Source organism: Rhinopithecus roxellana, chromosome 12 (assembly GCF_007565055.1).
Source record: "Rhinopithecus roxellana isolate Shanxi Qingling chromosome 12, ASM756505v1, whole genome shotgun sequence".
In the NCBI taxonomy this organism is placed as follows: domain Eukaryota; kingdom Metazoa; phylum Chordata; class Mammalia; order Primates; family Cercopithecidae; genus Rhinopithecus; species Rhinopithecus roxellana.
Window position 1 is genome coordinate 3,682,570 of NC_044560.1, and position 14,265 is coordinate 3,696,834.

General features: G+C 43.5%; 1 protein-coding gene across 3 annotated transcripts in view; it reads left to right on the forward strand.

Annotated features, from left to right (window-relative positions):
• Window positions 1-14,265, forward strand: part of MTOR (mechanistic target of rapamycin kinase) — a 162,218-nt gene that overhangs the window by 55,378 nt on the left and 92,575 nt on the right. For all 3 annotated transcript variants that reach the window (XM_030912982.1, XM_010353522.2, XM_030912983.1), the window contains 7 exons: window positions 2,231-2,317; window positions 4,869-5,036; window positions 5,519-5,631; window positions 5,953-6,115; window positions 7,515-7,607; window positions 8,959-9,105; window positions 14,112-14,254. In XM_030912982.1, the coding sequence (XP_030768842.1) occupies window positions 2,231-2,317; window positions 4,869-5,036; window positions 5,519-5,631; window positions 5,953-6,115; window positions 7,515-7,607; window positions 8,959-9,105; window positions 14,112-14,254 (914 nt within the window). The remainder of the gene's footprint in view (window positions 1-2,230; window positions 2,318-4,868; window positions 5,037-5,518; window positions 5,632-5,952; window positions 6,116-7,514; window positions 7,608-8,958; window positions 9,106-14,111; window positions 14,255-14,265) is intronic.

Here is a 14,265-nt window from a genome sequence, read left to right on the forward strand (position 1 = left end):
CTATTGGCCTGTTTTCCTCCAGCTTAGGTTTTCTACTTTCAGGCTTTATCTTTTCGAGATAGAATCTCACTCTGCTGCCCAGGCTGGAATGCAGTGGTGTGATCTTGGCTCACTGCAGCCTCCGTCTTCTGGGTTCAAGCAGTTCTCCTGCCTCAGCCTCCCAAGTAGCTGGGATTACAGGTGCGTGCCACCATGCCCAGCTAAATTTTGTATTTTTAATAGAGATGAGGTTTCACCATGTTGGCCAGGCTGGTCTCAAACTCCTGACCTTGTGATCTGCCCACCTTGGCCTCCCAGCGTGCTGGGATTACAGGCGTGAGCCACCATGCCAGGCCTGTAATAATATATTTGTATAGGGACCACTATACATATTTATATAGGGAATCACTACAAAACTATAGTGATTCAACTTTTAGGGGATGGCGGGGACCAGGAGATAGGTAGAAATGAGTCTACTGAGTCAAATGTGTGCCACGTGGTGACCAGGCTGTAATCACCTTGGAAGTCAAAGTTATCATTAGGAAATATGTTCAGACTCTTCTTTGAGCCCAATCCTGTATGTCCTATTGATCCTGCCTCTTTGGGTAATGAGTACTATAAGTCCATTACTCACTGTTTGAAATAACACTTTTTTTTTTTAAGTAATGCTTTTTATTTATCCCAACTTACCTGACTTGCATGTGGATAGGAGTGAAAACATATGTGTTCATTTTTTAAGTTACGCTTGTTAATGGAGAGAAGCAAAGGCAGAGAAAGCTGTAAGAATTTGGGGAAGGGGGTCGGACACCGTGGCTCATGCCTGTAATCCCAGCACTTGGGGAGGGCAAGGTCAGGAGAGCAAGACCATCCTGGCTAACATGGTGAAACTCTGTCTCTACTCAAAAAAAAAAAAAAAAAAAAAAAAAATTAGCGGGGCATTTTTGGCAGGCGCCCGTATTCCCAGCTACTTGAGAGGCTAAGGCAGGAGAATGGCTTGAACCCGGGAGGCGGAGCTTGCAGCCAAGATCACACCACTGTACTCCAGCCTGGGCAACAGAGCGAGACTCTGTCTCCAAAAAAAAAATGGCGGGAAGGGGTGTCAAATATCATTCGCTACTTATTACTGGTGTGTAATACTATCTGAAGATCATAACAAAATAAAACCTACATTTTGAAGACAAATCTTTAACCTGGAAAGTAGTTGAGATTTTCTTTACTCACACCTTCCTTATTCCCAACTTTATTTAGTGGATGTCTTTTCTTCCTACACCTAAAAGGTACTGACTTAAGTAGAATCCCCTCATCCTATCCCTACCCCAGTTTGCTTGCTATTTTGGCTCATAATCTCTCAGAGACATAGTTAATTAATTAAGACCTAAGTAATGAGTTAATTACTGTAAATGAGCTACAATACCCATAATCAGGAGTTAGCTGTATTTAGTTTAGGAAGTGAGTGGTAATTAATTAGAGCCAAATAAACAAAAGGTACATTTACAGTTGGTAAAAACTTTCAGGTTTATTTTTAAGTTTAGTGATTCCAGAAATCCTTCAATGATAACAGATATTCATTGAGTACTGAACAGTATTCACGTCCCTGTTCTAGTGCTTGACATGAATTATCCCGTTTAAGCCTTAGAAGTCTGTGAGGTTAAGTATTATCTCCATTTTCCCATGGAAAAGCCTGGGCACAGGGAGGTTAAATGAGGGTTACAAAGACCCTGCTATGCAGTAACTGGCTCGCCTGGTGTGTAAAAGCCCCTGATAATTGTTTTGAGTTCCCACCACCATCACCATTTAAGTTTGTGTCTTTTTTTTTTTTTTTTTTTTTTTTGAGAGACAGGCTCTCACCCTGTCACCCTGCACTCTGAAGAGTGCAGTGGCACGTGCATAGCTCACTACAGCCTTGAACTTCTGGGCTCAAGCGTTTCTCCCACCTTAGCATCCATTGTAACTAGAACTACAGGCAAGTGCCCACCTAATTTTTTGTATTTTTTTGTAGAGACAGGATCTCGCCATGTTGCCCAGACTGTTACTGAAATCTTGGCCTCAAGCAGTCCTCCCACCTCAGCCTCCCAAAGCACTGAGCCTCCAAACCTAGCCAAACTTGGGTCTTTGAAATATATTCTCAGTAGATGGTATAGTGTGAAAACCCATTCCATAGTTGTCTTTATTTGTTCACATGAACTTAAGGTAAGCCTGGGGGTTCAGTGTCCTTCATGATACCAACTGGTTGACCTCTTGTCCATTTCAGTTTTTGTTCCAGCAGCTGGGAATGTTGGTGTCCTTTGTGAAGAGCCACATCAGACCTTATATGGATGAAATAGTCACCCTCATGAGAGTGAGTAGAAGTTAATGCTTTGGCCTCTTCCATGTTTGGGTTGAGGAAAGCTCAGAAGCAAGTTTAAATGACAGACATTTTTTTCATGGATCTTTGTAGAGCTGTTACAGCCTTAGTACAGGAAATGGAACACAGCCCACTGGATATTGAGGGGGAGGAAGGGCTGTTGCTCCAGGTTCCCAGGTATAAAACTACAGGGCACAAAGGCTGAAGAGAAATCCTGAAGTAATTGTTCTGCCAGAAATAGACTCTTGGGTTATTTGCCTCACACACAACAAAGCAATTTCACTTTAATATCACAACGGTGCTTTTCTATTCTCATGAACGCCCTCTTCGTTACTGCTCATAAACCATGAAGGGATTGGGGGTTGGGTTTTCTTAGGGCTGTTAAATATGACTGACACGTGTTGGGCACCAAGGAACAAGGTGATGCTTTACCCTGCTACCTCCAAAACCATACATACCACCTTTTGACTGCAGTGGCACATGAGAAAAGGCTGAGGTCCCAGGATTTTATAACATGGATTAAGTAGGTGCCAGAAGACACCCCATTGGCAATATCATTTTTCCTTCTGTTCTATATAATTTAAATGTCTCTGAGAGGAAGGTTGCTTTGCAGGGATAGCATGTCCTCAAAGAATTGGAAGATTTCTGTTCTTTCACACCAGACCTTTGTAGTTAGTTTGGAGGAAACAGCAGGACTAAAATCAAAATGGCTGGTTTCAAATGGAACTTCCCAACACCTGGGTCTCAGAACTGATAAACCTCCCTACATGTATAAATAATTAAAAGCTGCTCTATTTCCTGACTCCTACCACAGAAGCCTCTGTACAAGGAAGATTTAGGCAGAATACTAAAGAGGCCAGTGGCTCGTCTTAGTGGGAGGAGGGGCAAGGGAAGAAGCAGTGTCCTCATGGGAGGAGGATGTAGTAATCTGTGACTTAATCCCCTCAAGAAGGCTAAACAAGGATACAATATGACCATATTATAGTCATAACATGTTGATGACCAAAACACAGGGAAGTGAGGCAGGGAGCCTCACACCTGCAAAATGCAGCTTCCATTTCACCCCAGATAGAGAAGGTGCAGCGGGGGCTCTTCCTATGACTGTTGATTCTGAGCATTTTAATGAGCTCCCCCGAGCCTGGGAAGGAAATAGTCTTTGTGAACAGTGATCCAGCTGACATCCCTCGGCAGGCTGTCTCGCTTCTTTGAGGTAGAGAAGCCCCTTTGAGGAGCTGATGATAATGCAGCTGGGAGGTAGGTGGGCCTTCTCTAAAGAAGGCAGAGTGGGGTTCAAGTGAATGAACATCAGACAAACTCTGGAGGCTCTGAAATCTGTGGTGTTTCTTTGGCAACATTTTTAACCTAGAAAACACAGCTCTTTCAGAGAGAATACTTCTCTCCAAGTAGAGAGAAAGGAAGTTTTACCAGCATCTTCTAGTATGGTTTTTACTTTCTAAACCATTATGCTTTTTAAGATACCTTTTTAAATAAAAATACTGTATCTGTCTATAAAGCCTTTCGTCTGAGGAATTATTGTTTTTATGGACTTCTACTTTGAACTATTTAGAGGCTGCAAGAATATTAACATTCATGTGTTGCCATGATTAGTAGGGTTTCTGTTACCATTAAATCTCCTACTCCAGAACTCTTAAAGATGGTGATAGGCAGCTGTCTTTTTGAGTTGATTTGAAATAATAGCTTTTCCTGGAGTTAGAGGCTTGGACTAATTTGCTTTGCAACACTGAGGCAGGATCTGTGGCCAGGTGGCCAAGTTTTTATTTTAGTAACTTGTGTGGAAAATAACCATGTGGGTGTAGAAAGGGGCTCATTTTGTGGCATTGTTCAGGCCTGATGGATAGATTTTTGGGAGGGGACAGATGTCAGATGCTATCTATTAACAGCAAAATCTAAATCCAGAAAAGCCCGGAAATCTTTGTAATCCTGGAGTCACCCTCTGGTAGAGATCAGGTGATACCAAAGTAAGGTCCACGTCCACCCTGGACCACTTCAGAGCTTTTCGAGTGACTTAGTAATCTGTTCATTCTAGAATATTCCAGATGCTCTGATTGATAGATTCTGGGGATACAGAGATAGAGGTTTCTTGTCCTTCAGTAGCCTTCAATCTAGAGGGAGGATGGCAAAGCAAAGGAAGTCTTACAACTGCTATCGCTATCGAAGGGAGTGCGAAGAATCCAAGTGGATCATGGAGAAGAAAGCCTGCGTGGGAGAAGTGAGGCTAGAGCCAGGTCTAGAAAGACAGGGCGTAGATGAGCAAGAAGTGGGATTCTAGGCGGAGGAAGCAGCATGAGCAAAGCCCAGAGGACTCAGGTAGCCTCCTGCATCTGGGGAAATGCAATTGAGTTTGTCCAGTATGGCTGCAACACAAGACACAAGAAGGGCCCAGCGGGAGGAGGGGAGTGAGGACTTGATCTCGGCACAGACCATGCTCACTACAGTTTTGCTTTTCTGGCCATCTTGATTCCTTGGTTCATATATCAGCAGAAAGGGACCTGACTCAGCTCCTCTAACTTTTCTCTCTTTGTAGGAATTCTGGGTCATGAACACGTCAATTCAGAGCACGATCATTCTTCTCATTGAGCAAATTGTGGTAGCTCTTGGGGGTGAATTTAAGCTCTACCTGCCCCAGCTGATCCCACACATGTTGCGTGTCTTCATGCATGACAACAGCCCAGGCCGCATCGTCTCTATCAAGGTGAGTAGCCTATGTCATCTTCCAGAGAGATTTTCTGCTTCCCTCTGAATCCCTGGGTGATCAGCTAAAAGCTGAGACCTCGTTCTGAGTGACAGATTGATGCCCACTCCATAAGACAGAATCCCAAGAATACTAATACCCAATGTGTGCAGTTTACAGAATGTCTATAATCCTCTCTTGATTATCCTTATGTATTTCAATAGATTAATCTTGGCAAATGTTTTATCCCAGACTAATTTTCTTTATTATCCAGCAGTGGGTTCCTTATCAACTCAAATAAGCACAGAGAAAGCAAAGTAATATGTAAGCAAAATAAAATGAGGGGGAGAAAGTGCTACCAAAAGGATATAGTTCAAGGCCATTTAATAAAGGCTTTTCCCAGTCCCCTCAGAACTTTGAATTATCCGTACCACCACCTGCTGCGTGTCCTTAGATACTTGGGACCTGACTATTCATCACCATGCTTTTGCTCCCTTTTGCAGTTATTGGCTGCAATCCAGCTGTTTGGCGCCAACCTGGATGACTACCTACATTTACTGCTGCCTCCTATTGTGAAGTTGTTTGATGCCCCTGAAGCTCCACTGCCATCTCGAAAGTGAGCACCTCCCCTTTTGGATTAGCAATCATTAAGCTTTTAATGTTTTGTTGAAAATGTTTGTTTCTTAAGTTCCCAGGCCATCTTTCTATTTTTTTGTTATTTCAACTCGCATTATTTTAGTCTAGAAATATCCCAGGTTTATGGAAATCTTAACTGTCCCTATCCCATTGGAATAAATGTTGGATCCATGTCATCCAAAATACCTTAGAAGCCATTCATTCCCATCCCTTTTGTGCTGATTGTTAAGCTCACCCTCAGTCACGTCTCTTCCTTGGAGATTGTATGTTAGCAGTTACTGTATGTTAGCCATTGTTGTAGGGCAGCGCTAGAGACTGTGGACCGCCTGACGGAGTCCCTGGATTTCACTGATTATGCCTCCCGGATCATTCACCCTATTGTTCGAACACTGGACCAGAGCCCAGAACTGCGCTCCACAGCCATGGACACGCTGTCTTCACTTGTTTTTCAACTAGGGAAGAAGGTAAGATGGGAGTCTGGACAGATAGGTGCTCTTCTGCCTTATTTGGAAAGAAGACTGTCTGTGAGCCACTCATACTTTGTCTGATGCCAGCCACCATCAGAGAACATGGAATTATTTGCTTTTTTTTTTTTCATGTGTTCAGCAAACATTTATTGAGCAACCTATGTGAGCTAAGTGCCATTCTGGGGATAACAGGGTAAAAAGAATAAAGTCCTTGCTCTCATAGGGCTTCCATCCTAATGAAGCAAAGCAAATAAACAGTTTGTTTCTTAAGAGTGATGGGTTGAAGTGAAGTGCTCTTTATTTAGGGTAGACAGAGAAGACCTCTGATCAGTTGACACTTAAGCAGAGACCTAGATAAAATAAAGGCTCAGTTGCAAAGAATTGGATGCAAGGAGAAGACATAGCAAGTGCTAAGGTTGAGGCGGCAGCTTGCTCAAAGAATTCAGGGCACAGCAGGAGAGCAGTGTGACCTCAGAGGAGCGAGCAACGGGGAAGTGCTTGGAGTTAAGGTGACAGAGATAAGGCAGAATAGTAGAGACTAGATTTGTAGGCCTGTGGCTCTCAAAGTATAATTCCTGGACAAGCAATATCAGTATCTACATACCTGAGAACTTGTTAGAAATGCAGATTCTTGAGCTAGGCACAGTGACTCACACCCCTCATTCCAGCAATGTGGTATGCTGAGGCAAGAGGATTGCTTGAGATCAGGAGTTGGAGACCAGCTCCAGATGTAGCAAGACCCTGTCTCCACAAAAAAAAATTTTTTAATTAGCCAGGCATAGGGACATGTGCCTGTAGTCCCAGCTACTCAGGAGGCTAAGGCAGAGGGATCACTTGAGCCCAGGAGTTCCAGACTGCAGTGACCCCCATAATTGTGCCATTGCACTCCAGCCTGGGCAACAGCAAGACCTCATCTCACCTGAGACCTGCTAAATCAGATGCTCTAACTGTGAAGCCCAGCAATCTCTGGTTTCATGAGCTGTCCAGGTGATTCTGATGCCCACTAAAATATGCAGATCACCATTGTGGGCCATTGTAAGTACTTCAGCTTTTACTCTGAGCAAGACTGGAAGTTTTTGGTGGATTTTGAACACAGGAAAAATAAGATCTGACTTAATATTTTTAAATGATAACTGTCAATGCCATGTGGGAAAATAGGCTGTGGGGGCAAGGGCAGAAGCAAAGATCTCTCAAGAGGCCACCATCATGAACCAGATGATGGGGACTTAGACTAGGATTATGGCAGGAGATGGGAAGAAGGATTCTTCTGAATATCACAGAGCTAGTCATAAACCCAGAAGAAATGGTCATAATGTAGTTGTATAATATGTTTTCCTCTACTTTTTTTCCACTCTCCAAAATGATAGTTTCTGATCTCTTCCCCCTCCTGTTTCAGTACCAAATTTTCATTCCAATGGTGAATAAAGTTCTGGTGCGACACCGAATCAATCATCAGCGCTATGATGTGCTCATCTGCAGAATTGTCAAGGTGAACTATACTTCCTTTCTGTTCTGAAGTCCCTGTTGTCTTTACTACTTGATATTCTTGTAATCTTGGTTATGGGAGTTTATGTAGCTTTTTAGCTCTAAACTAGGGATTGGCAAACTTTCTTGCAGTTTTCTAGGCTATGTGGTCTCTTTTGCAACTCCTCAGCTCTGCCTCTACAGCCTGCGAGCAGCCACACACGATGTGTAAACAATGAGCCTGGCTGCATTCCACTAAAACTTTATTTATGGACACCTAAATTTGATTCTCTCAATTTCTGTGTGTTGCAAAATATCAGTCTTCTTTTGATTTTTTATTTACCCCCAACCATTTAAAAGTATAAAAACCCTTCTTAGCTCTTGGGCTGTATAAAAACAGGCAGGGGGCTGGGTGTGGTGGTTTATGCCTTGGGAGGCCAAGGCAGGTGGATCGCTTGAGCCCAGGAGTTTGAGACCAGCCTGAGCAACATGGTAAAACTCCGTCTGTACAAAAAATACAAAAAATTAGCTGGTCATGATGGCGGATACCTGTGGTCCCAGCTACTGAGGAGGCTGAAGTGGGAGGATCACCTGAGGCTTCTGTGAGCTGTGATTGCGCCAGTGCACTCCAGCCTGGGTGGCAGAGTGAGACCCTATCTCAAAGGCTAGGCACAGTGGCTCACGCCTGTAATCCCAGAACTCTGAGAGACTGAGGCAGGAGGATCACCTGAGGTCAGGAGTTCGAGACCAGCCTGGCCAACATGGCGAAACCCCATCTCCATTAAAAATACAAAAATTAGCTAGGCGTGGTGGTGCGTACCTGTAGTCCCAACTACTCAGGAGGCTCAGGCAAGAGAATTGCTTGAATGCAGGAGGCAGAGATTGCAGTGAGCTGAGATTGTGCCGCTGCACTCCAGCCTGGGAGACAGAGCTGGACTCTGTCTCAAAAAAATAAATAAATAATAGGTTAGATTAGATAGATAGGCAGGTAGGGAGTGGCACAAATAAATAAATGAATGGATAATTCTTTTTAAAAAGTTTAAAAAAGCCAGGGGATGAGGGCTGTTTGCTGCCTTTACTCCAAACACTTTTATCGCTTTTCCCATTGCCGACAATCGTTTATCTTTGCTAGTTGCATGGTTGCTTGCTCGTACTACTAAGTCAGTGCTTGTCATTAACTGGGAGTGACTAGCAAAGACTGTCTACAGTTGGGGAGTCAGCCCATCTGTGGTTCATTTTGTCCATACATGCGACTTTTTACTTCTTATTGAAATCCTGGCTCTACCAGGTCTGCACCTCCCAAAATATAAGGATATTTCCTAAACCAGAAGCATCTAGTAGAGTTGTAGGGGTTTCCTATAAATCTCTGGTTGCAGGGATACACACTTGCTGATGAAGAGGAGGATCCTTTGATTTACCAGCATCGAATGCTTAGGAGTGGCCAAGGGGATGCATTGGCTAGTGGACCAGTGGAAACAGGACCCATGAAGAAACTGCACGTCAGCACCATCAATCTCCAAAAGGTAAGTCCATTGTTTCAGGGGACTGGGAAAGGAGAGCTCTGCTCTTCTCACTTACTCAAAACTTTCAGCTGTTTAAACCAACCAAAAACCGGCCCAGGTGTTGTTTCCAGAAATCTAGATACCATGAACTTAGATCATTTTGTCTTTTTACAGGTGTCTGAATTGTAATTTTGTTTTGAATAGAGAAAAAGTAGAGAACGAAATGTCCTTTTGTGCTCCCTTGGAATATGAATGGTAGAACCTTTTGTTGCAAATACATTCTCATTTTTTACATTAAGGGAACAAAGCTAGTGAGCCCCCTAGTTGGCAGTGAGGCTGATGAAGGCGCTTTAAAACAGTGCTTTTCAAACTTCTCAAACTCATTGGGCTTACCAGTTGCTGGGAATCTTGTAAAAATGCTTATTCTGATGTTGGCAGTCTGATTTGGGGCCTGATACTCTACATTTCTGACAAGCTGCTAGCTAATGTGATGGTGCAGGCCCGTGGACCATACCTTGAATAGTGAGGTTTTAGATCTTTCCAAGTGATTACTGAATTATCTCTGCTGGCCAAAGCCTAAGATATCAGCTTTTCACCATGTATGCCTCCATCCATCCACCTAAAAATAGGCAGTTTCAAAGCATCTCTAGTGAATCAGAGCAGAATAATCATAATTACTTCACCGACTTTTTTTTTTTTTTTTTTTTTGAGACAGAGTCTCGCTCTGTCACCCAGGCTAGAGTGCAGTGGCCAGATCTCAGCTCACTGCAAGCTCCGCCCCCCGGGTTTATGCCATTCTCCTGCCTCAGCCTCCCAAGTAGCTGGGACTACAGGCGCCCGCCACCTCGCCCGGCTATTTTTTTGTATTTTTTAGTAGAGACGGGGTTTCACCGTATTAGCCAGGATGGTCTCGATCTCCTGATCTCGTGATCCGCCCGTCTCAGCCTCCCAAAGTGCTGGGATTACAGGCTTGAGCCACCGCGCCCGGCCTACTTCACCGACTTTTAAATAAATATACCACATCGAGTATTTTCCACATTTTGCATTAGTTCTTCATGTTTCTGGTGACTGTAAGCAACTTCCAGTTTCGATTTCAGTGTTATTTTTCATCTATTAGCCAGCTCACTCCATGTGCAGCAGCAGATAGAGATGAAGAACTGGGCAAGATTGTCCTAGATGACTTGTTCACTTCTTTTGGCAAAGCACATGAAGATTTGAACGCAGTTCTTTGTGCATGTGTGCGGGCTCAGGCCCAGCTTTGGAACACTGGGGGTTTATTACTGTTGTTTCAGAGTCTTTACTCACAAGAACAGCTTCAAGTGACTACTGCTAAGAAACGTTTGCTGGGTTAAGATGGAGGTAGTAAAATATTCCTTGGTCAGGAGTGATGTTGCTTTCCCTTTGGGGATTTTGTAACTGCTAATCTGAGACTTTAGGAGGAAGAAAAAGATTATCAATCACCTGGCATTCCCAGGCAGTCATTGAGGACACCCTACTGACACCTCACACTGGAGGGAGGGGCCAGGCAGGAGGCCAAATGTACATTTCCACCCAGATGTTTTCATCCTGACTAGGTTCAGAATGTCCTTCCAACCAGGCAGCTGTCCACCCTGCTTTAGAGCTTTGTTCTCTCTGTTTTAGGAAATTCCTCACTAATCTAGTTTGCTTCCAGGAAGTTTTGCTTTCTACCCAGACTTGGAAAAAATAAGCATAAATCTTGCCAGATAGACAAAAGAAAGACTCTTAATTTATCTCACCTGAGAAAGTAGATCAAGTTCAAAACTCTGGACAAAATCCTCTGCAGCTGCCTCTCAGATCTAGTTCATTGGAAAGTAAATTGTGAGAGCTGGGCGTGGTGGTCATGCCTGTAATCCCAGTAATTTGGCAGGCCAGAATCACTTGAAGAGTCACTTGAAGCAGGAGTTTGAGACCAGCCTGGGCAACATAGGAAAACACCATCTCTGTAACAAAAATGAAAAATGAAAAAAAAAATGAAAAAAATTAACTCCAACCTGGGCAACAGAGTAAGACCCTGTCTCAAAAAAAAAAAAAAAGGAATTGAAAAAAATTTAAAAATTAGCTGGGCAGAGTAGCACCTGCCTATAGTCCCAGCTACTTGGGAGACTGAGGCAGGAGGTTCACTTGAGCCCATGAGTTCCAGGGTGCAGTGAGCCATGATTGCACCACTGCACTCCAGCCGAGACGACAGAGCAAGATTCTCTTTAAAAAAAAAAAAAAGAGGAGGTAGGGGGCCAGGTGCAGTGGCTCATGCTTGTAATTCCAACACTTTGGGAAGCCAAGGCAGGAGGATTACTCGAGCCCAAGAGTTCAAGACCAGCTGGGGCAACATGGCAAAATCCCCCTCTACAAAAAATACAAAAATTAGCTGGGCTTGGTGGTGCATGCCTGTTGTCCCAGCTACTCAGGAGGCTAAGGTGGGTGGATCTCTTGAGTCTGGGAGGTCAAGGCTGCAGTAAGCAGTGATCATACCACTTCACCTCTCCAGCACAGGCAACAGAGCAAGACCCTGTCTCACCAAAAAAAAAAAAGGCAGCAGAACTCACTGTTCAGAAGTAAATTGTGCCTCCTTATAGTCATGTAATAATAAGTAGGGATTGGTATATTTATCAGTCTTAACCAACTTTCAGAGTAACAATTTGCCACCTCAGTCACCATTTTATTGGTTATGATAATATAGGATTTATGTGATACAGAAAACATAAAAACCATTTATATATACCTCTAGAATGCCTTCCAGAATTTTCAGCAGCTTTACTGTCTGTCTTATGATAATCTGTTTGGGCTTACCTTCACCATGAGTAAGCTGGCATTCTATGAACAGGCACCAGCATCACCAGATGAGGTGATCAGCAGTGGGTGGATGGCAAGAGGAAGCAGCTCGTGTTTACACAGTTATTATAGAACCCAGAGAATTGAGAGGTGATAATGTTTTACAGAGCAGGAGGAAAGGGCCACGTGGGGGTCTTGGCCTAACCCAGAGAATTGAGAGATGATAATGTTTTACAGAGCAGGGGGAAAGAGCCACATGGGGAACTTGGCCTAGTTGATAAATTAAGCTATGATTTTTTGAAAACATATTTACTGCCATTTATCAAGTAATAGTAACAACTAACATTTATTGAGTGCTTTCCATGTGTCGAGCACTGTGGTGGAACACTTTATATTAACTCATTTAATCTTCATGATAACCCCATGAGTTAGGTGCTGTCATTGCTGTCCCACTCTATAGATGTGGACTGTGAGGCACTGACAGGTTAAGTAATTTGCCCAGTGTCAACTAGCGTCAATGATGGAGCTGGGATTTGAGCTAGATAGCATGACTCCAGAGCCCACTCTCTTAACCACTGTGTTGAATTGTCTCTGCCTTACCCAGGCCCAACCATTTCATTAGAGGGAAAAAGAAACTAGTAATACTTCCTTGGTTATGTCCAGCTTTTAACAATTGCTATATAATATAATACAGCTACACACAAACCCATCTTGTAGGGAAGAAGCCAGATATCTGCGGGCAGGAAAGGACTGAATGTTCCCATTTTGCTCAACAGAAAAAGGTCTAAAAGTCAAGTCAAGTCTTTGGTCTCTAGTCCCCTCTTCCTTCTTATTCAGGGGTTCTCATTGTATGGTCAGTGGTATTATTTAGTTTGTGTCTTGTAATATTTCTACTTCAGTTTTTGACATAAAGTGATAGTTTGTTTAATTCTATTCATCTCTTTAGAAGCAACAGCAGATCTCTATTATATCCCAGGAAGGTGACGGTTGAGTCCTTGATGGTATGGCACATGGGGTCTTTTCACTTACTGGACCACTTCACTAGTCCAAAGTTTGAGACCTTCTGCTCTGACTTACATGATTTCCCCCATTTAGGGAGGATTGATCTGTCCTGCTGGAAAAATCTTTGAAGAACGTATTTTAAAAGTTAGGGATTTAGTGTAGTTAGGGCTAGGCCAGTTCAAATAGGTGTCGTTTTGACAATAATAACAGTCATTTTTTGCTCATTTATTCCAGCTAAGTCATTTAGATACATTATCCCTAGATGAGGCACTCTGAGGCTCAGCTGCAAAATACAAGTAATTTGCCCAGGATGTTAACAGCTGCTGAGTGGCAGAGCCAGGATCCCAGGCAGGTGTTTCTAACTTTAGAGAAATAAGCAAATAGTACTAACTTTGTGCCAAGCACTGTTACAAATTCATTACATTTATTAACTTAAAAACCCCAGGAAGCAGAAACTATAATCCTCATTTTACAAATGAGGAAACTGAGGCACAGAGGAGTTAAGTGACTTGCCAGAGATCAGAGAGCCAATTATGTTGTAGAACTGGGATTTGAACTCAAGCCATCGAGTCGAGTGTGGCTGTTGCCCACTACACTGTACTGACCTCTCCAAAACCTCAGCCTTTCCACCCACCTGCCTAAGCTGCCCCTGGTAGTAACTCTTGATGTCTGGAGAGTTCAGAGTTTTGAGAGAAGTTGGAGGGGATAGAGTAGAAATTAAATCTGTTCAACCCTTTTTTCTTGTTCTACCACAGTGCCATGTGCTTTGGGCTCACTGCTCACCTGGTTGCAACATGATTCGCTATGGTGTAAACCTGAACCTTTTCCCTCTTCTTGCGTGACTCTTCATTGTGAGATGACTTGGTGTTCTAATGTAGGGGATGCAGCTCCCTTCATGCCCTGCTGGAGCCCATTAGGCTTTGTTGAATGCACTCAAGTGTGGCAGTCCCATGTATTATGGTTCTGTAGAACTCTCTCCTTTGCTGTAGTCAGAGTCCAGCACAACGAAGTTGTGAAACAGGCTTTTTCCACAGTGTGGTATGTTCCAGAGTTGCTGCTCTTGCTTTATGGCTTTTAATTAAATATTAGTCTTTTGTATTTGCACTCTAGGGGAATTTTTTCATGAAAGATGGACTTTATAAATCTAAAAGTAGAATAATCATTAAATAGATGAGGACTTTTTTCAATTGGCCCTTGAAGCTGATTGTTTTCCATTGTCACCTGTGGAATCACAGGCCTGGGGTGCTGCCCGGAGGGTCTCCAAAGATGACTGGCTGGAATGGCTGAGACGGCTGAGCCTGGAGCTGCTGAAGGACTCATCATCGCCCTCCCTGCGCTCCTGCTGGGCCCTGGCACAGGCCTACAACCCAATGGCCAGGTATAGTGCGT